Raw genomic sequence first — 20,854 nt, 5'->3', positions numbered from 1 at the left:
CCTTTGGGGGAAAATGAATTCAACTACTGTTAGTTTCTCCTGAATCACTGATTTCTGAGCAGAATTGTAGAACTGACTGTAAAATGGAAATGCAGTTAGGCTTCAGATCAGTCTTGTAAGAACTGCAGATAATGCTTAGATGTCCAAGCACAAAACAAATTTTTCTCTCTCCATAGTAAAGCCCTTCTCTCTCCATTGAAATAACATTTCAAGACATTTTATTAAAAAAATAAAATCCAAGGTTATAATTTTGTGAGGTTTGCTGCTTAACACTTGCAAATGTTTATTAAAACTACTTTTATTTACTTTAGAGCATAGATATATCACATGCCAGTACGGAAACCTCTCTAATAAAAGCTGTCCTAGATGTAAGCGTGTAGCCGAAGGGCTGCCTCAGCCTCTGCTTCTGACACGAGAGCATCAGTGGAACAAGTCCAGATTACATATCCCATTTCATATTCTTCTAATAAACAGATTGGAAAACCAGCAGCATTTTGTCACATGCACACTCAAATCCTTTTCAGTAGTGACCCAGTATAGAGCATTTCCAGTAAATCTTGGGTTTGCTAATCAGCAGAAACAAAACAGTGTTCTTACAGCATGCAGAAATATACTAGAGGAGATTGCTCACCTGATCTATGGTAGAATAGCATTTGTTCTGAAAGATTTCTGCCAAGTCAGTAATTTATAGTTGAAAATTCCATTTGGGATTTTTAAAGAAAAACAAACCTGAAACTTGGTAAATTATCATGAACAAGTTAAATCTCTGCATGTTTGCAGATTACTAAGCTGCTTAATTCATGGACACACAGATGCCCAATGAGAAATGAATCAGTTTTTGTACAGTATATTTGTTCTGCATGTCTGGTAGTGCTGTAGAGTAGAGTGCATTTTTTTACAAAATAAGTTTAGACCACACTGAGGTTGTTTCCCACTTCCAGCTCTGTTAGAGTTTTGACATGCCTGTGATTCTGTTCCATCAGGTAAACCCTGACTATGAGGAAGATGACCTGGAGTGTCAATCCTCAGTAAGTATAGGCAAGAGTACGATCTTGCCCCTGATTGAGGAGGGCTTGACACAGGCCCAGGTATTACCTGACCAGCACATAGATGGTCCAGGCTTTGTTGCTAGTGAATAAACTAAAGAACTGAGAATGATCTAAAGGCTTTCAAGGCCTCTCCAGAGGAGTGGGTATTGAAAACTGGATTGGGCTTTAGTGGAGAGCAATGCACTTGGAACCAAATTTATGTTACCTGGACCCCCTTTCCTCCCCGCTTTGTAGCATCTCTTTTTCTGTCTTCCTGTCTCTTAAACCTTTGCCTCCTTGAAGCACTCTCTTGAATAGGTCAGGAAAGTGAGTTGCTTAAGGGGACAGCAGATGGCAAGTGTCCCTGCCAGGATGCTCACATAGTGCTGTGCCAGTCAGCTGTCTGACCTCCCTGTTTAAGACTTTAATTCCCTTTCTTCTTTTAGATCAAGGGTCTAGAGAGGAAGAATGGCAGGGTGAGAATTACTTCAGTGCCATTCTTCTGATTTCCCTGTGAATGCAAGTCTGTGTTGTTTTCAGTAAATGTATTGAAGACTGAGTGTGCTGGTGCTTTGTACTGACAGAAGCTTCTCTTTGGTGTCAAAGGGAAGCAGCATTGCCGCAGTAGTTGAAAACAGCTAAAACTGGAACAGCACTTTCCGTGGCGAAGTACGTGTTTTTAGTTGGATTTGATTGTAGGCTTACAGAGCTTTCTTGGTCATTTATCCTTTATTATGGAAGATTTGCTCCATTTGAATATGAAAAAGGACTACTTCTATTTTTAAAAATGCACTGTGATGCTTTGAAGATCTATAAGGTGAAGTTTTCCTCCTAAAAGCATTTGTCATTATACCCTGGTCATTAAAACGCTTACCCTTGCCCCAGATATTGAGGTGTTACCCTGATTAGTTCTTGGTGGTATTTGGCAGCAAACACTGATCTTCTGACAGCTTGACTTCATTAAACAGACTGGAAAAACGAGAAAACAAACAAAACTAAGCTATTATTGAGGGGTGGGAAATCCAACACTGATCTATTTTGTTGGCTTAGCTTTTTGGAAGTTAATCGTTGTCAAGGTCTTTTATTTAGACATTCATCCTACTGGTGTTATGCTAACGTCTCCAACTGATAACTGCAGTAGTAACAATAATGCACTGGATTCAGAGTTGTGCTGATTTTTCCCTGCTCTGTCTCTTTACCACTAGGTGGCAAAAATAGACCATAAAGAATAGGATCAGGAGCACATAATTCATTTCTGACACAAAATTACTGCATCGTTTAACATTTACTAGTGACAGGATGGTGTAGGCTGCTTTGTCCAACTTTATCTAAACTCCAGCTTTATCCAAATGTGAGTTGTCTGCAAGATGGCAGGTTTCATAGGGCAGGTCTGTGTTTTGTTTTTTCCTCCTACCTCAATGACCTGCTCAAGAGTGGGGTTTACATGGGCATGGGTGAGATGCCAGCTAGTACCTGTGCAACATTAAAGGGGGCTGCTATTGTCAACTTGGGGCCTGAAGGTTTAGTTCTCCTTAAATTGCCCCATTTCCTACTTTGTAATTTACTACTCATTTTCAGCTTTGCCACAGTGTCAGTAACTAACTGGTTGTCTCCTGAAGTACAAATTGTGAATACAGAGCAGCTGCCCTACTGTGGGGATGAAGGAGACAGCTGAAACTCAGAGAATTCATTCCAAGTGAGCGAATTTCTCCCAGTATAAAGCCTCCAGATGGACTTTATTCAGTGTATGGTTGCTTCTTCTCTTGAAGGCACAACCCCAATGTGTATTTGTGTTCCATAGAGCTAACTGTCTGTTCCCATGTACAAAATCAAACTTTAAATGTCACTGTTTTGCAGCCAAGTTCATTGACTGCAAATGTGCTAACTGCAGAGTATCCTGTGGCACAAGCTATGTTAGACACCTTTTCTCTGTGTTTAAGGGTTGCAGTCCCTTACACCAGGAATTTGAAAGACAGGCACTTGAGTGCTGACTGCTTTGGGCACTTACCTTCCACAGTGCCAAGGTCACAGAGAACTTGATAAATTGGTTGCTTGATCACTTTGAAAATTACACGTAGGATTTAGATGTTTATACAGGGACAGCTGGCTCATGTGTTGTCAGTTAGCAACTTTTTTTATTGACTAGTGAAAACTGATAGTTCCCTAGGAAAGGTTTTAGAGAAAGTCGTCCTTCCTTTTCCCTAGTTTATATTCATTTTTTCCTACCCTTTTGTGCTATCATCTGTGAAACCAGGGGTTTGCTCAGTTGATGTTTTGTTAAAGGAGGCTGGTAATTTGCTAGCAGCTTGGAAGTAAAGATACTTCTGATGCCACGTCCTTTGTAGAGTATCGTTGTGTTTGAGTGCATCACAAGCTGAGGCAGGGGGGTTGGACTAGATGATCTTTCAAGGTCCCTTCCAATCCCTAACATTCTGTGATTCTGTGATTCTTGATTTGCTTTTGTTTAATTTGTCTGATTGATAGCTGTGAGTCCTGGTTTTGCTGCTGAAGTTATTTCCCAGCAAGATTGTTGATACATAGAGTTGCTCATTTTTGTTTGCAGCTCACACAATGACTTTGTTAGAATGATAATTGCAGTACATCAACACATTTCAAAAGGCGGTAGTGTCAGGGGTGGCATCTTAGGAGCCGTGGGTCATCTGAAACCAGTCAGAGCTCCCAGTGTGCTGTGGGGTGAATGGCCGGGGGATTTGGAGTCTCTTCTGGCACTGTCTGCAAGACATAACTTCTGTAGTTTAGGATTTATTGTGTTTGTGATCCAGATATACTCAGAAGTTGTTAACACCAGGGAACATGAAGAAGTGGTTGGCAAGAGCAGCTGTTTGTCAGCTTTACTGGTGTCCTAAAGCCCAGCTGTCTTAACCAGTACTTGGAGTGGATCAGAGTTATGTCTGAAACTACAGGACACATCTATTTAATGCTGGGCAGGTGGGTTTGGAGGGCTCGGTCTGACTGTGTGTGATGGGACTTCTTCCACAGCTGGACCCTGAGCAGGATGCCTCCAGAAGGGGCTTGCGCAGTGCTCAGGAGAAGATGGCCTACTCTCTGGTGTCTGTGCCCGAAGGAAACGATATCTCCTCCATCTTTGAGCTGGACCCTACCACCTTGCGAGGAGGAGACAGCCTTGTCCCCAGGTACAGCTAAGCATAGTGTAAGAACTATCTGCTTTGGAGTTTGTTTGGTTTGGCTTGTTTTTTTTTTTTTTAAATCCTTTGGTATTAAGAATTTTATTCAAAGTAACGTGGAAATATATAACAAGTGCTTGAAGCTTCACTTCAGTACTTTACAATTAAGTTATAAGTAGCAAAACCCCGTTTTAAAGATGGGAAAATTGAGGTTAAGTGACTTCCTTGCCAGTGAACGGACTGGTACTAAAAGCCTTGGGTGTCCCATCAAGCCGCTCCCATGACGTGTCTGTATGATGTTAACTAGGATGTAACATCAAACATTTAGCACTTCATTTTCTATTGTGTATGTGTACTTTACTGTTGGTGTGTTACCTCCTACTTACAAGACGTACCCTTTGAAGATACACAGTCTGCATGCTGGCTTTTTGCTGTCTGTTCCCACTGAGAAAGCACAGTATATTTTTCCATCTAGTTGATTTAACTCTCTAAATGATCAGCCACTCTGAGTTAGCAGAAGTTAACATGGCCACCAAAAGCAGCATCTTGGCTGCCTTTGCTGTCTTGTGTTGCCAGAGTTGTGGGGAGAGGAACTTTCTTATCCTGGCCTAAGATGCTAGTCTGACTGTGGCTTGACAGCTTTTATCAAGGAGCTGGTCCATGAAAAATAATTGTCATTGCCAGAAATGCCAGAGAAAACTAAGTCTAGGAACTGCCATCCCTGTAGGGCTTCTGCTAGAGAAAATTGTTGTATGCTCATCTCCTGTTTTGTTATCTTAATGTAACTTTGCTTGTACAACATGGACCACCTACACAGAGTCAAAAAATACTCAGTTTAGAAAATATAAAATAGATATCAGAGTTATGGGCTGAAAAATACAAAGGTCAAGGAGGAAGGTCACAACTCAGGTACACTGTATATAGCATGTGGAAATGTGAGGACTTGAAGATGTTTTATTTGTTACTGTGCAGCAGCTGAGTTACTGCAACAGAATAGAGATGTTCTGGTTTACAGCAGAATCTTATTTCATTATATAAGACTTCTTAAGGTTAATTTATAGAATGAAATAAGGAAAGAGGAGTCTTATTCCTGTTATGGTATGCAGCATGGATAAAGATGACACTTTTTTTTCCACTTGCTCCTGCCAACATCTTGCAATTTGAGCAACGCCAAGATTTCCCGTCTGGGAAGCTGACTCATGCTTTGAAACTTCTGACTTTCTTTCAGGAACTCTTACGTCAGACTTAGACACCTTTGCACTAACACGTGGGTTCATAGTACCAATATCCCTATTGATAAAGAAGAGGAGAAACCTGTGATGCTTAAAGTAAGTCTTATATAAGCACGTCCTTTGATTCCTGTGCTTTCATGGAAGTGTGGTTGGCAGAAGTTCCAGTCCCTTGAGACCACTGGGTTTGTCAAACAGCAGCAACTTAACAGCAATGAATAGTGCCTACGCAAAATGTTTTATCTAAAAGATTAGGTTTTCATAGTAGTTTAAGAAACTGTAACAGCATAACTAGTATTGTACAACAGTCATCACGAGGAGAATTTTTTCCAGTGTTCACAGCAACGGTTTGCAATCTCGCCTGATATTCTTCTGATTTAGGAACACCTTTGAACTTGCACAGAGTAGTACTGTTCTCGGAGCTTGACTTCATCAGTAGCCTCATCCTGTCCAAGTAGATCATGGCTTTTCTTCTGTTTCGTTATCACAGAGTAGGTGAATCCAGTACTTTGTTTTCTGCCTCTTGGTCTGATGATAAAACTTCTCTGGGTTTCAGATCGGTACTTCTCCAGTGAAAGAGGACAAAGAAGCTTTTGCTATAGTACCAGTTTCCCCTGCAGAGGTTCGGGACTTGGATTTTGCAAATGATGCGAGTAAGGTTTTGGGTTCCATTGCTGGCAAGTTGGAAAAGGGAACAATAACCCAGAATGAAAGAAGGTAAGGAAGCAAGAATTTGGTTCAGATAATGTTGTTTCCTTTACTCAGTAAGTCTTTCTTTGAAAAGTTTATCTACATACAGTATTTTCGGAAGAGGGGTTTTATTTCTTTCATGATTAGATTAGAAAAAAAAAAAAAGTTGATGGTTTTATTGTTGACGTGTCCATAGCGGAGGTTCTGAAGCCTTTTCTGTCAAGCCCTCCCTGTTGCTCTGTGAAAGGGGAGCATGAGAACTGTTGTGAACTCAGAAGAATAATCCACAGCGTACCTTTCCTGATGGGCTTTGCAAGTTGAGTGTGGGAATTTATAATCCATCTTGTGAAGACTGAACATATGACTTCTTGCAAATCCTCTGCCAATGTCCTGAAAAGTATGTGGCCACACAAAAAGAGCACAGAGTTGGCTGTGTAAAACCAGGGCCTGTGTGCTTCTATTTTATATATATATATATTTTTTTTAATTCCTGCCCACACTCCCCCCAACAATTTAAAGAACTGCCAAATAAAACTTGACAAGTATGTAGTTGTCCTAAAGTGATATCATTGTCTTACTGCTGCTATGGTTTAGCTATTAGACAATATGGCTATAGCAATAGCAAGTATTAGTTCCTAATTTTAAGTTCTGTACAAACCTATTTGCTTTATCCGGCATCTGAGTCAGTCTCTAGTTGATGTTCTTTTTTCACTTAGCATTTTGAAATCTAGGTAAACTTAAACTGACATTGTTCTTTTGACAGATAAAATTTGTTGTCTTGTATTAACAACTTCTTGCTTTTCTGTAGATCTGTTACCAAATTGTTGGAGGATTTAGTCTACTTTGTTACTGGTGGAACTAATTCTGGACAAGATGTCCTTGAAGTGGTATTTTCTAAACCTAATAGAGAACGGCAAAAACTGATGAGAGAACAGAATATTCTAAAGCAGGTAGGCTGCATGTTTTTCTAAACTTTGCCTATGAGAATGGTTGTCAGAAAAGAGAAACTAATAGTAGAGAACCTGGCCAAATTATTGTCACCAAAAGATCCTTTGAGTTTCTAGCTCTGAATAGGTACTTGTCAGGGGACTGTAGGCATACATTGCTGGAAGAGGAAACTATGTGGTGTTGAATAAAACTATATGGTGTTGAATAAAGATGACCAATAATGTCTTTTGTCCAGGCTACTCTATTATCAAGAAACAAACTTGGCAACCATAGTGTATTTCTTTTGTACCTTTTAAAATTTTTAAGACACTGAGGTAATGCTTAGTCAGATGAAGAGTGTCTCATGGGATTTTGTCTTTGTGTTCTACTAAATCTATAGATTTTCAAGTTGTTGCAAGCACCATTTACAGACAGCGGCGATGGCCCGATGCTGCGGTTGGAGGAGCTTGGAGACCAACGTCACGCTCCTTTCAGACACATCTGCCGGCTTTGCTACAGAGTGCTGAGACACTCTCAGCAGGATTACAGAAAGAATCAGGTTTGAAATATGTCTGTAGCTTTCAATGGCACTAATGTTGTTCCTATGCTCCAGAAAAAAAGTAAAGCTGCATGCCATTAATTGAACTCTGCTGTTCTGTGCTGTGTTTGTACCATCAGCAAGAGATTTTTGGATTGCTCAGTTTTGCTCTACCTGGCATTTTTCTTATCTGTCAGAGACTATATGCAGTGTAATTAGTACCAGGTGTAGGGGGAATTTAAAACAGCAAAATTGCTAACTGTCAAATCCAAATGAATTATAAGACTTTCTTCACTTTTGCATACTACAAGCTTCATTAGGGCTGTTCATTTTTGTTGCCATTTAGTGAAAACAAACTCATATCAGGTAAGGGTAAATGCCTTGGTTGTACCTAGCCCGGGAGGCAGGTGTGATCACTTGCTTTCTCTCAAAGGAAAACGATTTCAGTCTAATCCAGTTCGCTGCTTCGGATGTTGATATTGACCAACATCTTACTGCATTCCGTTATTAAGTATTTTCTTAAATTCTGAGAATTAGTTATAACTCCTTCCCTCTTCCCTCTGTTTTGAAGGAATACATTGCAAAGCAGTTTGGCTTCATGCAGAAGCAAATTGGCTATGATGTCTTGGCCGAAGACACTATTACAGCACTGCTTCATAACAATCGCAAGCTCTTGGAGAAGCACATCACAGCTGCCGAGATTGACACTTTTGTTAGTCTTGTGAGGAAAAATAGGGAGCCCAGGTGAGATCTATGTTTTTGAGTAGGTGATTACCCTTTTCCTCTTAGCCTTCTGAGAAGAATCTGTACCTGCCAACTTTTGCTAGTGAGGAAGCACAGCTAGTTCACTTCTTTTCTGGCAGTCAGTGTAACTTCTCCCTCAGGCAACAGTCTCGCTCTGCAGTGTTAAACTGGAGTTCTGAACGTTTTCTTTCTGTAATGTAGATTGCTTCAGTCTAGATCTCAACAAGGATTGATACCCTTTTGGCTCACGTTTTCCAACAGGTTTTTGGATTACCTCTCAGATCTGTGCGTTTCCATGAACAAGTCTATTCCAGTGACGCAGGAGTTGATTTGTAAAGCTGTGCTGAATCCAGCAAATGCAGACATTCTGATTGAAACTAAGTAAGTTAATGCCTTTATAGATGGCTTTCCTAGTGTGAAACAGAAGGAAGGTGATTCAAAGCTGAGAGCACTGCTGGCACATCTAGAGAAAGCAGTTCAGTATGTGTGGGGTCCTCTTCAAACACACAGCACATGGGTTTTGATGACAGCAGACGTCTGCCGTATGTGTTCTCAGTCCTGCAGTCGGAGAATTCTTTCAGAAATCTCATGTTTGATGGAAGTAGACAGACTTTGCAGGAAGGTGTGCAGGGTCTGTGGGCCTGATCCTCCTCCGGGCCTCAGGCTTTCCTCCTTCGGCTGTCTGAAGTGAGCGAGCGCTGCGTGCCCACTGTGCTCAGCTGGCAGCAGAGCAGGAACTGGTGCGTTTCTGCTCCTCCTTTTCTCCCTTTACGTTAGGATTTTGGTCTCCAGCTCTCGGCATTGCCCTGCCATTGCTGAAGCCTCACAGCAGGCATCAAATCCCAGTTGTCTTTCATAAAGATGGGTTTTTTTGGTGTGTGGAGTAGGGTATGAATAATCGTTATCAAAATGCTGTAAAAGGGAAACAGGTCTTTGTCAGGTAGTAGTAAAGACACAAATGGATGAGAGTATTCTTGCACACTTAATTCTCTTCATGAAATCATAAAGATTGTATTTATTTCCACCAACACTTAAGGTTACTATAGCACTTACTTGTTCTTATCCTTGCATATTCAGTTTATCTTTTTTTCAGACATATGATACTTTTCTTGCTGAAGAGCTAAGAGCCCCCCCAAAGCCTTTTTAGTTTCAGTACCTGATTTGTTTCTAGTTAGTTCACCATGTAAAAAGGAAGAAGTTATAACTCTTGGCATTTATGGGATACAAAACTATTCAATTTTTAGGTATTTTCGTTTACCAAATACTGTACTAGTGTGTTGAAATATCTTTGAACCAGTCCTCTAGTAAAGATGTTTTTGGAAGTCAGGCACGTCTTCAGTTTCCTTGTTTCTTTATCTTAATCAATTGAACGGAGCTGAAAAGTTAGTCTTTTTAAAGCTGAATGGAAAGCTTATAATCTAAATTCATTCCAACCTAATGCTTTTAATAATGAACCACAAAGATATTATGTAGCAGACTACTACTGCTGAAAGGTTAAGATACTCTACTTTTACTACACAGTTCAGGAAAAAAATTGATGTTTAGTGAATGCAAGTGAGATCATAAAATTAATTTCTATTATGTCACTAGTACATTTTAGCAAGCGTTGTTTTTAGCAAGAAATGTTCTAAAAGATCTGCATGGGTTTAACCGATCTTTTTTCTGGCAGGCTCGTCCTCTCGCGATTTGAGTTTGAAGAAGTGTCAAGTGGGGAAAATGCCTTGGAAGTTGGAGAAGATGAGGAAGAAGTGTGGTTGTTCTGGAGAGACAGCAACAAGGAGATTCGCAGTAAGAGTATCAGAGAGTTGGCTCAGGACGCCAAGGAAGGGCAGAAGGAGGATCGGGACGTACTCAGCTACTACAGGTTAACAGCATGCGCATTAGTTGGCTCGCAACGTTCAAGGCTGTGTGGGAAAGGCTCTGGTATATAGGCTGTAGTTGGTTTTGGAGAAGGTGTACTGGTTTCATAGGGAATGTAGCCATTAGAGAGTGAGGATTAAGTCTCTTTGAAGTGAGAGCTAAAAGCACAAAGTTATTCATGGTGAGAAGTCCAGTTATCAGTACAAGCAAGTTTAAACTGGTACTAAAAAAAAATAGTTGAGCCTTAGAATGCGTTGAATTTGTGCAGCACTTAATGCCTGTATCTCTGCTTGGTTTCCTGATAAGTGGGTGTTACAAAAGCCTGTGTGCTAACCATTTAGGTTGCTTGTATTCAGATAGTAGTCAGGGTGAACGACTGCTTGTGGGAAGAACCGGATTTCAGTGTGCAGATGGCTTTGTGTGTGATTTTAAAGAAGTCACTGCTGTTTTCCCTGCCTTCTAAATTTCTCTTGAAGCTCCAAGCCTTTAGTGGTCCTGTAGTTCTCAGCAGGACAATATGTGAAGTTATGAAAATGCCACAAGTTTGGTTTGATTAATGTGCGGTGCTCTTTTGTATGGCTTAAGCTGTGCTTTTAGCAGTTTCTAACACCAAGTGATGTTTCCAGATGACTTGACAAGACACCAAGTTCTTGGCATAGTGTAGGATCAGGTTTCAGCTCAGACCAAATTCCTGTGTCTGGGTTATAAACTTGTGAGCATAGTTTGACGGACTCAATTGTGGTAATGCAGAAAGTACAACTGGATTTTTTTTTTTTTTAATAGCTGTCTTGTTTTTCATTGTCTCTTCCATTGAAATGGTTTTTACAGTAGACTTTCTTATACATGTGTTTATTTGAGCCTATTGGAGGGCTGAGCACAAAAGGAGACCTCTTGTATATATTTTAGAAGTTGTTCCTGCTTTCAAAATAGATTTTCCTGCACTTGTTTTTAAACAGAATCAATAGTGTTAATTTTTTTTAGTCTACATTGTAGATTCATTAACATGCTTAAAACAAGGGTTTAGGGTATGGTTTGGTTAAATTCCCATGAGGAGTGCTGTGAGTGAAAAGGGGTCTCTTTTCAATTGGATGTTCATTCTTCAGGGAACCTCACCATCGACACTACTCAACACAGGCCTGTATGAATACTCGTGATTGTAGGACCTGTGCTTTATGACTAAAGGCTAATTACCAGTCTCTTGAATGTGTGTAACTTAAATGCTGGTTGCTTGTTTCTAGTTGATGGACTGAAAAGCTTAGGAATTGAGTTTAGTTTTTTCTCTACCAGTTTTTTGACTGAAGGGACCAGAGCTGAGCAGCTGTTTAATCAGGTATCTAACTTTTAATGATTATGCAGTCCAGCTACATTGTTGCCGCAGTGAACAACTGTGGCTTCAGCATTGGTATGAAGTATTTAGTCTTCTACAGTATTTGGGCTGAATTGCCTTAAGTGTTCTTTGGATGCTTCTGTGGTTTTCATAAATAACATTAGGTAATTTTGTGTGACTCTCAGGGAAATATGATGGTGCTTTTATTCTGTTTTTCCAATACATTACTTGTTACTAGTGCTTGATAAGTACTTTATTCTTTCCATAATAAGCATAGATATATGACTGGAAAATATAATTTTCATTCTGCTAATACATAGAAGTATATCAGTACTGTATACAGTTGACATTTCTGGAAATTAAAGTGTAAGTTCTTTGTGTATTTTTTTTTCCCCCTGAAGATACCAACTAAACCTCTTTGCTAGAATGTGCCTTGATCGACAGTACTTAGCCATAAATGAAATATCTGGCCAGCTGGATGTGGACCTCATTCTCCGTTGCATGTCTGATGAAAACTTGCCATATGATCTGAGAGCGTCTTTCTGCCGGCTAATGCTTCATATGCACGTTGATCGTGACCCCCAGGAACAAGTAACACCAGTGAAGTATGCTCGTCTGTGGTCTGAAATACCTTCTGAAATTGCTATTGATGAGTAAGTACTTCCTGGAATGGTGTGGGAAAGGAAATTATAGCCCTCTTGGTTTTTAAAACAAAACCAGATTAGTGCTGAACTCATGCATTATTTATAAAATAATTATTTTTTTAAATGTGTCACATATTCTCTACTAGTTCCATTATTCAGGCCCTATAGTTTCACTTGCCTGTGATGTTTCCTGGGGAAAACCTTCCTGGAAGCAAAATAACTTTCCTGTATGCACACGGTGTAAGCTGGAGTAGGAGTTTGTCTCCAAAACACACAGCGGTCACAGTGATGGGCTGTCTCTGATTTGGGTTATGTGGCCAGTGACCCTTCCCGGGCAAGGGAAAGCAAGGGAAGACTATTTCTTTTTTCCTCCCGCCTTATCTGATCAGAGTACAGACTCTACAGGGCAGATTGTCCATACTGTAGCTCACACAATCAAAAGCAAAAACAAGGTGGAAGATGGTGAGACAATATGCTGGAAACAGTCATGTTCCTTAATCTCCGATAGAAAATACTCTGATACCGTGGTGAAAAACCTATAGAAAACCACAGCCAGACTGGGGACATGATTTATTGACCATAAACTTGTATTCACTCTTTATAGTCCAAATAACTTAAAATGTATAGTACTTCAACTGTTTAGAACTCAATTTTTCAGTTGGACCGAATGAACATTTAAAATTCGTGTTAAATGTTAGGAATTTGAGCCTTGTCAGTATTAGTACTGGTGTTTAGTGATTACTTGTTTTTCCCATCCTTCCCTCCTTGCTGGGCTAGTTTGTTGAGAGATGCCATAGATCATATTCAACTTCAAATGCCAAAATAGAAAAACAAATGGTTTCAGCTCTGGCAGAGGCCAAACAGTGATATGTGATCAAACAAGAAGACAAAAGTAGTTAGTGGAAGGTGATGGGGGTTGCCTTTTTTGAGTGTTCTTTGCACATACTGAGAAACAAACCTAGAATTTGTATTAAGAAAAATTAATCTATCCATCTATTTGGGGTTTTTTTGGAGGAAAAATAACATCCACAGTCAGCATCTCTTGGCCACATCCATTTGCCTTCGTGCTGTATGTAGCTTGTCATTGTTTCCACTAAAATAATAAGGGTTTCTTTTTTATTTGTTGGGACAATTTTTTTTTTTTCCTCAGACATTTTTTAAACAGTACAAAATGAGCATATGGGATAAACCAGAAAAAGCCAGGAAATTATGGTGTCAGCTTCCTGACTCCCTCATTTGGATAAATTACTTAACAGCCTTTAACTTGTCTTAGATTTTGACAAAACAATGAGAAATTGTTTTGGGGGAACAGAGCCCTGTGTATTTGCCTGCTAAGTTTTGTGTTTTGTTTTGTTTTTTTCCTCTTCAGCTATGATAGCAGTGGAACTTCCAAAGACGAAATTAAGGAGAGATTTGCACAAACAATGGAATTTGTAGAGGAATATTTAAGAGATGTGGTGTGTCAGAGGTTCCCTTTCTCTGATAAAGAGAAAAATAAGCTCACTTTTGAGGTAGTTGTCCAGTTCTGATTTTATCTTTTTTTTTTTTTTTTTTTTTTTTTTGTGGCGTTTGTTACTTTTTTTTCAATGCCAGGTAGATTGTAAAGTAACAAGTGAGTGCTGAGCCTCAGCAGGCTCCCGTTTTCCAATGTGACCTTTTTCCTTATGCAAGCAACCCCACTGAATTTTGTGAGTTTGCAATACTAGTTCTTGAAATACAAGTAATGAATGTGAGATTATGTCTTAGATTTGCAGCAGTCCTGTTTACTTTTAGTGCTCTCACTGTTATTGCAAACTCGAGCTTTACTGGAATAAATATTCTAGAAAACTAAACACTGTGTCTGCATGTACAGATAGTCTCAAACTTGCAGTTCTACTCACGAAGAGAACAATACAGTGTCCTGTGACTTACTGACCTATTAAAATACTCTGTGCGGATAAAATGTGGCAAATCCATGCAATACTATTCCATAAATAACTGTTAATTTGAGAAAATGTGTGATATTTCTTTAAAAATATACTTAGTATAATGGGGCTGCATTAAATATTTGCACTATACGTGAAATTGTGTGTGGCTCTTTAAGCAATGCATGTGGAAGGCTTGTGGGGAAACCTTATAACTTAATAACAATAAGGCTTAGATGTTTGACTATTTTTTTGTAAGACAAAAGTATAAAAAGCATGTTTTAATTCCCTCTAGTCTTGATCTATCTTATCTTTTCTGTAATGAGACAAATATGGTATGGTTTTATAGCTATAGAATATCAGTTGCAGGTACAGACTGTTACTCCAAGCATTGCAGTATTTGTAGGCAAGTAGAAAACTTTCTGATAAAATGCAGAAATACCATCTTGCAGAGTTATGAGGTATTATGATAAGAATATTCTTGATCTTTTCACTATGTTAAGACAACTTGATTGTGACAGCAAAATATTTAGTATTAATCAGGATTTTTATTATTATTTTGGTAGGTTGTAAACTTAGCAAGAAATCTGATATATTTTGGTTTCTACAACTTCTGTGACCTCCTCAGACTAACCAAAATCCTCCTTGCTATATTAGACTGTGTGCACATCACTACCATCTTCCCTATTACCAAGATGGCAAAAGGCGAGGAAAGTAAAGGTAAGGCTGAAAAATGAGTGGCAGAACAGATCATTCTTTGCTAGTTTCTAATGCATCTCAAAATGTCAGTGTGGCTTTGAGATCTTCTACTCATTTCCATCCGTGCCTTGGTTGTAAAGCTAAGTAATGCCTCTTATTAAAGCGGGAGAGGGCAGGGGGTGTCTGAAAGCGCTGCAGTGCTTCAGTTGGCTTTCGTCTGTTCCACTGACATCGGTCTCCACCTGGCCTGTTTAATGTTGAGACAATTTCTCTTTATAGGATGGGAAGGGTCCTTGCCCTGTTATTGCGGTCCTATAACACCATTCTAACCGTAGCTCTTTCCTTGCCTCTCTGAAGGGAGCAATGTGATGAGATCGATCCACGGGGTGGGTGAGCTGATGACCCAGGTGGTGCTCAGGGGCGGTGGGTTCTTGCCCATGACTCCGCTTGCTGCAGCTCCAGAGGGTAACGTCAAGCAGAGCGAACCAGAGAAAGAGGACATCCTGGTCATGGACACCAAGCTGAAGATCATCGAAATACTTCAGGTACTGGCAATGCAAACCAACTATCATCTTGTGCTGTCTTTAAGTATTAATATAGTGCCACGCTGCCTCTTAATTAATTTCTGCCTCGTGCTGCGTTTAAACTGGTGAAGCATTAAAGGGGTGACTTTTTCAGGCATGCAGCACTCAACTTGCGTATGGCAATATGATGCCGTTACTTAAACAATTTAATAGAAATGAGTTTCCAATAAATATCTGCATATTTCACAGGGATGTGTAAATACCTGACTTGCTGAAGTGGGGAGCTCATTCTTCACTATCCAGGCCCAGTAATTTCCCTGAATATACAGGGCAATCTTGTTAAGTGCCCCAAGGAAAGGGGAGAAACGTGAGACTCCTCCTCATACAGCCATGAGCCTGAGATGTTTGTGTGTATATTTGGCAGCCTCGCTGTCTCTTCCATCTCTGTCTGTCTTTTCTCACTTGTTCACTCCTAAGTCTTTGGGACACAATGAGAAGTTTTTTTGCTGTTCCACACTGCTGCTGTCATCTAGATGTTGCTGCAGAATTACTGCACTGAAATCCATCTTCTCTCCCTCAGTTGTAGCAGTCTCTGTTCTGTTCAGTAACTCCATGGGAAGCTCATGGAGGCCAGAATTTCTGCAAAACCTTGTTGGTGAAAACAGGCAAAGCAGCAGGAAAGCTAGGGTGTGTCTTCTCTGTGCCCCCGTGGGAGCTTTGCATGTCACTGGGTTTGGGGTTATGCCTCAGCAGCAGATGCAGCACATAGGGGAGCACTGATTCACTTCCTCTCACCATTCCTAATTATAGTTAAAGCCAGAAATTCCCTTATGGCCTGGCATGTGCAACGGGATATTTTAACGTGCCAGTATTCCCTCTGTTGCTGTGGGTTATTAAAATTGGCATTAAGCATTTTCCCATAAGTTTGAGAGAGCTGCAAGTGTTCTTTCAGTTGTACTTTCCTCAAGAGGGAGAAGGGCCACCAGGAGGTGGTCTCTGTGACACGGGAGGTTTCGCTTGCACCAGGTGACGGAGCCCACCTGAGCTGGAAGCTGTGGCACAGCAGCTGGTGTGCAGGGTCTCCTGCACAGCTTGCGGGGGGTGGAAGCGCTTCTCTGTTGGGCTCCTGCTGGTTTCAGAATGGAGATAGAAATGCTGCTTTCTTTTCCTGGGGATGGGATGAGGATATCTGCACTGGGCAGTAACGAGGGATCAGAACACGGCCAAAATCTTTTACTCTAAAGTATTTGTTACAGTGTGCATATTATATGCTCATTGAAATCACTGAAAAAAATGTCACTGAATTCTGGACATTTTTAAGAAAACATTTGTGTACCTCTTCTCCAAGTTCAGTCCACATTTTTACTATGTTGATCTTGTGTGTTTGTAGCGCTGCATTATGTGTAAATTGTCTGTATGTGTGCTTGGGAACAGGCAAGTTATTTCAGTATTTTTTACTACTCTTGTATTACCAGTTTATTTTGAATGTAAGATTGGACTACAGAATCTCCTGCCTGCTTTGTATATTTAAACATGAATTCGATGAAAGCAATGCCCAGATGTCCGAATCACCCACTGGAAGCAGTAATCAAGAAATGCCAGCTAATGTACCAGGTTAGTTATTTTGCAAAAAATGAATTTGTGTGGTTTAGGGAAGACTCTTTAATCTCAGAGATGCTAATAGGGTAATTGATTCAGGTTCTTGGTTTGGCATATGAACAGTCCCACTGAAGCACAATACCCTGCTAGCAGCAGTAATAAGGGTAGGGATCATTTCTGTACACTCCTAACAATACTCAGGATTTATTTCTACTGTCTCTTACTAGTTTCCATGTGTTAAGTGTGACCCAAAGCCTGAGATGTGTCCTTTAAAGAAAACCTGAAATAGACGCTGTCATGTCTGATTTGTCATCAAGCTCAGATTAAATCTTTTGTATTAATGCTTCTGGATGAAAGAAAAGGGTCCCCAAAATAATCTGATTTCTTCCATCCCTTTCCCCTGGCCTGATGCCTCTGCCCACTCAAATTTCACTTTTTTAAAGGTGTTGTAGGAAGGCAAGAGATCTGGAGGTGCTGGTATCTCAGTGCTGCAAGACAGGGGTGTGCAACTCAGCTGCTGAGGAGCAGCTTGTGTCCAGTGTTCCTCTTAGTTGGATGGGTAGATGCAGGATAGTGGGCTGGGTAGATGCGGTTTTGTCCATCTCTATATCGCTTTCCAGAGGAAAGTGTCCGGTAGTTAGGACCTGTACCACAGAGAAATTACTGGACTTCAAAAGTGCAGCTTAATAGACATCAAACGGTTTTTCTTTCTTGATTTGGGATTGTATCTCTAGATACGGAGGAGAAAGATAAGGAGAATGTGGTTTAGATGTGAAGCCTTCAAAGAGAGGAGACTCTTTCTTTTGATCTCACTTCAAAGGGGATGTGTTTACTATTTGGGGCTCCCTGTCCAGCAGCGCCCTGGGGTTCCAGGGCTTCAAAACTGGGCTGGCAGGGGCAGCGACAGCTCTTTCTGCGAGATGAACTTTGGAAGAAAGAGGGTAAACATTTTTGGCAAAAATGTAAAATCCCCTTTTGCAAATGCTTGTGGAAGTGAGAGCTCCAAGTCTGTTTTACCATATTTTTTTATTTCAGAATATTAGTCATTGCCCATGTGACAACCTATACCTTATTCTGAAAAATGCAAAGACTTTTCTTCTATTGAGCCACGGGGTACTGCTGTCATGGCTGAATTTACTGCTTTAGAACTTATCAGGACTCAGATTTGGTATTTCTTGTGGCTGACCCCTCTGAGTGACACCAGGTCCCATCAGTGTCCTGGAATGATACTGGTGCAATCTTAAAATAGGCAAGGAAGGAATAAGCCTGGATGATGCTGAAGTGGGAATGCAGTTTAATTTGTGAGCTGAGAATAAGTTAATTTATTGTCCTATGCTATTTCAGCAGGCTGCTTCAATAATTTCTCAGCATTCCTTTCGGCTTTTTCTGACCCCCTTGCTTACACCTACATCATCACTTGCCATTTAAAATGCTTTTAGGCTGCAAAAATATCTCTGGTGCAATTCTGACATAATGTATTTGTCTTGTTATTTTCTCAGGAGCCCTAGACTTTGAACACATTGAAGAACAAGCTGAGGGGATCTTTGGTGGAAGGAAAGTATCTCTTCACCAGTGCTCATCAAGGGGTAGCTTATCAGTTCTCAGACTCCCCAGGAGTGGGGATTGCAGTTGAGAGGGAGGTGGTAACTGGAACAAGGTTGGAAACAGCTGCCACAGTAACCTAGGCTTCATTTTCCCAAAATGTCTGTGAGACAGCTCAAAGTGTAGTGTCCATTTCAGTTAAAAGCCACAGGTGAGGCACAGGGATCCTTCTTCAGCCAGAAGGATCTTCATGGGAGGGTTTCACGTGAGTTTCTTACACTCAGAAAAAGAGGTGCAGTGGGACAAGGAGGACAGTAAGTATTTGACATAATTAGCATTGCAACCTGGATACTGAGGTAGGGTTGTATTTTGTAAATAGTGAGAAATGTTAGTGCCAAGAATAGGCAAGAAGTATTTGAGCAACACGGCGAGATTGACATAGGGACAAATATTTTGGCATAGTTTGACCCCAAAAAATGTAAGTTGGATAATGTAAGTTGAGTGAACCATGACTAATGAGATTCTGGAATAGCCTCCCTTTTAAGCAGTACACCCAAAACCCTGCGTGTCTTGAGATAGCACTTGGTTTGATAGACTTTCCCTTTATTTAAAAGTAAGAAGAAAGATTTTTCTGCCACTGCTGACTAGACCTAAGAATGTGCTGAGACATTCAGTTTAGTATGCCAGTTAACTCCTATGCTTCGTTTTCAGTGAGGAGAATACACCATTGGATTTGGATGATCATGGTGGCAGAACGTTTCTCAGAGTTTTGTTGCATTTAACAATGCATGATTATCCTCCTCTGGTCTCTGGAGCACTTCAGCTACTTTTCCGACACTTTAGTCAGAGACAAGAAGTCCTTCAAGCTTTTAAGCAGGTATGTGTATGTATTAAGAGCGTTATTCCTCATCTGAATGTATATATTGCAGCTAAAAATAACCCTTTTGTGCAACTAATGGATTGCATTCATGTAAGGTTCAACTGCTTGTTACCAGCCAAGATGTTGACAACTACAAGCAGATAAAACAAGATCTGGACCAGCTGAGGTCCATTGTGGAAAAATCGGAGCTTTGGGTGTACAAAGGCCAGGGCCCTGATGAGACCATGGATGGAGTGCAAGGTGAAAATGAGCACAAGAAAAAAGAGGTAATTATGTTCTGTTTACACAAACTAATATATTAATAGTTTATGAAAATGTAACTGTTTCCAGAACTGTGACTGAAAAAATGTCTTTCCAGCACACTGTGTAGCCTGGTGAGGCTGTTCAAATTGAATAAGAAGAGAACTTGCTGGTTGATGCCATTTAGTCTCAGGTGGAAACTGCTCAGAATTAACACCCACAGATGTGTCATGTTTAGGCTCCAACAGAACAGTTGGTTTGGCTTTGCTCTGGTTCCTGAGTTGTGTCCTTTCACCACTGGCAGATTGCATGTTTTTAGTCTGGTCAAAAGTACCTCAGATAGTGTAAGGGCAGAGCTGTGAAGCATTTGTGTGATGCATTTTGAATCATGGCACTATTGTTATATAGCAGAAGAGAACAGCTCTCAGGAAACCTGGTAAATGTTAGGGCTTTATCTGTATCAGATAATACCAGACTTTCCTGGCATGCACATCTGGCTTAGAACTAATTAAACACCTTTTGTCTCAGTATGATTTGCAACCAAATAGAAAAGACTGGGTGAGGTGCAAGAGATAGTCCCTGGGTTATGAACATTTATTGCTGGGAGTAAATAGGAGTAATTTACTCATTCCTTTCCTAGTGTGTAGTTCTGTGAGGTATCTCTTGATATGTGTGCAGTGATAGTTTAATAATAGTAGAGGAGGAAAGAAATTAAGACTTTTTTGGGGGGAGACTTGATTATAGACAGAATGTGACAAGCAAAGGAAAGCACAGGAGGTTGCTGTCTCTAAAATCATCCCACTCTCACCTTATTTTATGACACAGAGGTCAATGTGACTTGACAATATAATTATATATATTTTTCTGAGATTGTCAGAAAATTGAAGGATGACACTTCTTTCCAGGAAGGGATCATGCACTATCCTGGAATGGTAATTTTAGCCTTCTTGAAGACAATGCTATAAGCTACTAATAAATTGTCTGATTTTATCTGCAGGAAGGTCACAGCAAGTCCCAAAAGCCTGAAAGTACTAGCAGCTACAACTACCGTGTAGTAAAAGAGGTAAAACTTTGTTTCTTGATAGTTAAATGGAAGTGTAAATGAGTATTGCAGCTCTGGAGAGCTGCAGTCAGAGAGAGACACCTAGGAAAGTCTGAGTCACTCTTCCATTGTGGAAACTATTTGCTGAGTAATAACGTATCCCAACTTGAATGAGAAGCTAGGAATATAATGAGCACGACACGTGTATTCTTTCCTAAAGAATGGATTAGTGAGCAACGCGACATTTTGCTGCTGTTTCAATGGTAACACAATATTTTTATTGTTCAGGGC

The 20,854-nt window shown here is 40.3% G+C and overlaps 1 protein-coding gene across 3 annotated transcripts in view; it reads left to right on the top strand.

The window, feature by feature from the left end:
• The window catches only part of ITPR1 (inositol 1,4,5-trisphosphate receptor type 1), a 175,089-nt gene that overhangs the window by 58,261 nt on the left and 95,974 nt on the right, over positions 1-20,854 (top strand). For 2 of the 3 annotated variants that reach the window (XM_082060205.1, XM_082060207.1), the window contains exons 11-28: positions 984-1,028; positions 4,029-4,183; positions 5,403-5,502; positions 5,960-6,120; positions 6,902-7,043; positions 7,421-7,579; positions 8,130-8,302; positions 8,564-8,683; positions 9,972-10,166; positions 11,891-12,142; positions 13,503-13,644; positions 14,604-14,757; positions 15,094-15,281; positions 16,736-16,874; positions 18,359-18,417; positions 19,117-19,278; positions 19,377-19,547; positions 20,519-20,584. In XM_082060205.1, coding sequence (XP_081916331.1) covers positions 984-1,028; positions 4,029-4,183; positions 5,403-5,502; positions 5,960-6,120; positions 6,902-7,043; positions 7,421-7,579; positions 8,130-8,302; positions 8,564-8,683; positions 9,972-10,166; positions 11,891-12,142; positions 13,503-13,644; positions 14,604-14,757; positions 15,094-15,281; positions 16,736-16,874; positions 18,359-18,417; positions 19,117-19,278; positions 19,377-19,547; positions 20,519-20,584 — 2,583 coding nt within the window. The remainder of the gene's footprint in view (positions 1-983; positions 1,029-4,028; positions 4,184-5,402; positions 5,503-5,959; positions 6,121-6,901; positions 7,044-7,420; positions 7,580-8,129; positions 8,303-8,563; positions 8,684-9,971; positions 10,167-11,890; positions 12,143-13,502; positions 13,645-14,603; positions 14,758-15,093; positions 15,282-16,735; positions 16,875-18,358; positions 18,418-19,116; positions 19,279-19,376; positions 19,548-20,518; positions 20,585-20,854) is intronic. The other variant, XM_082060206.1, reaches the window with a different exon arrangement.

The sequence above is a fragment of the Streptopelia decaocto genome (assembly GCF_964273445.1).
Source record: "Streptopelia decaocto genome assembly, chromosome: 8".
NCBI lineage: Eukaryota > Metazoa > Chordata > Aves > Columbiformes > Columbidae > Streptopelia > Streptopelia decaocto.
Note: the sequence above shows the minus strand (reverse complement) of the source record. Positions and strands in the feature narration are given on the sequence as shown.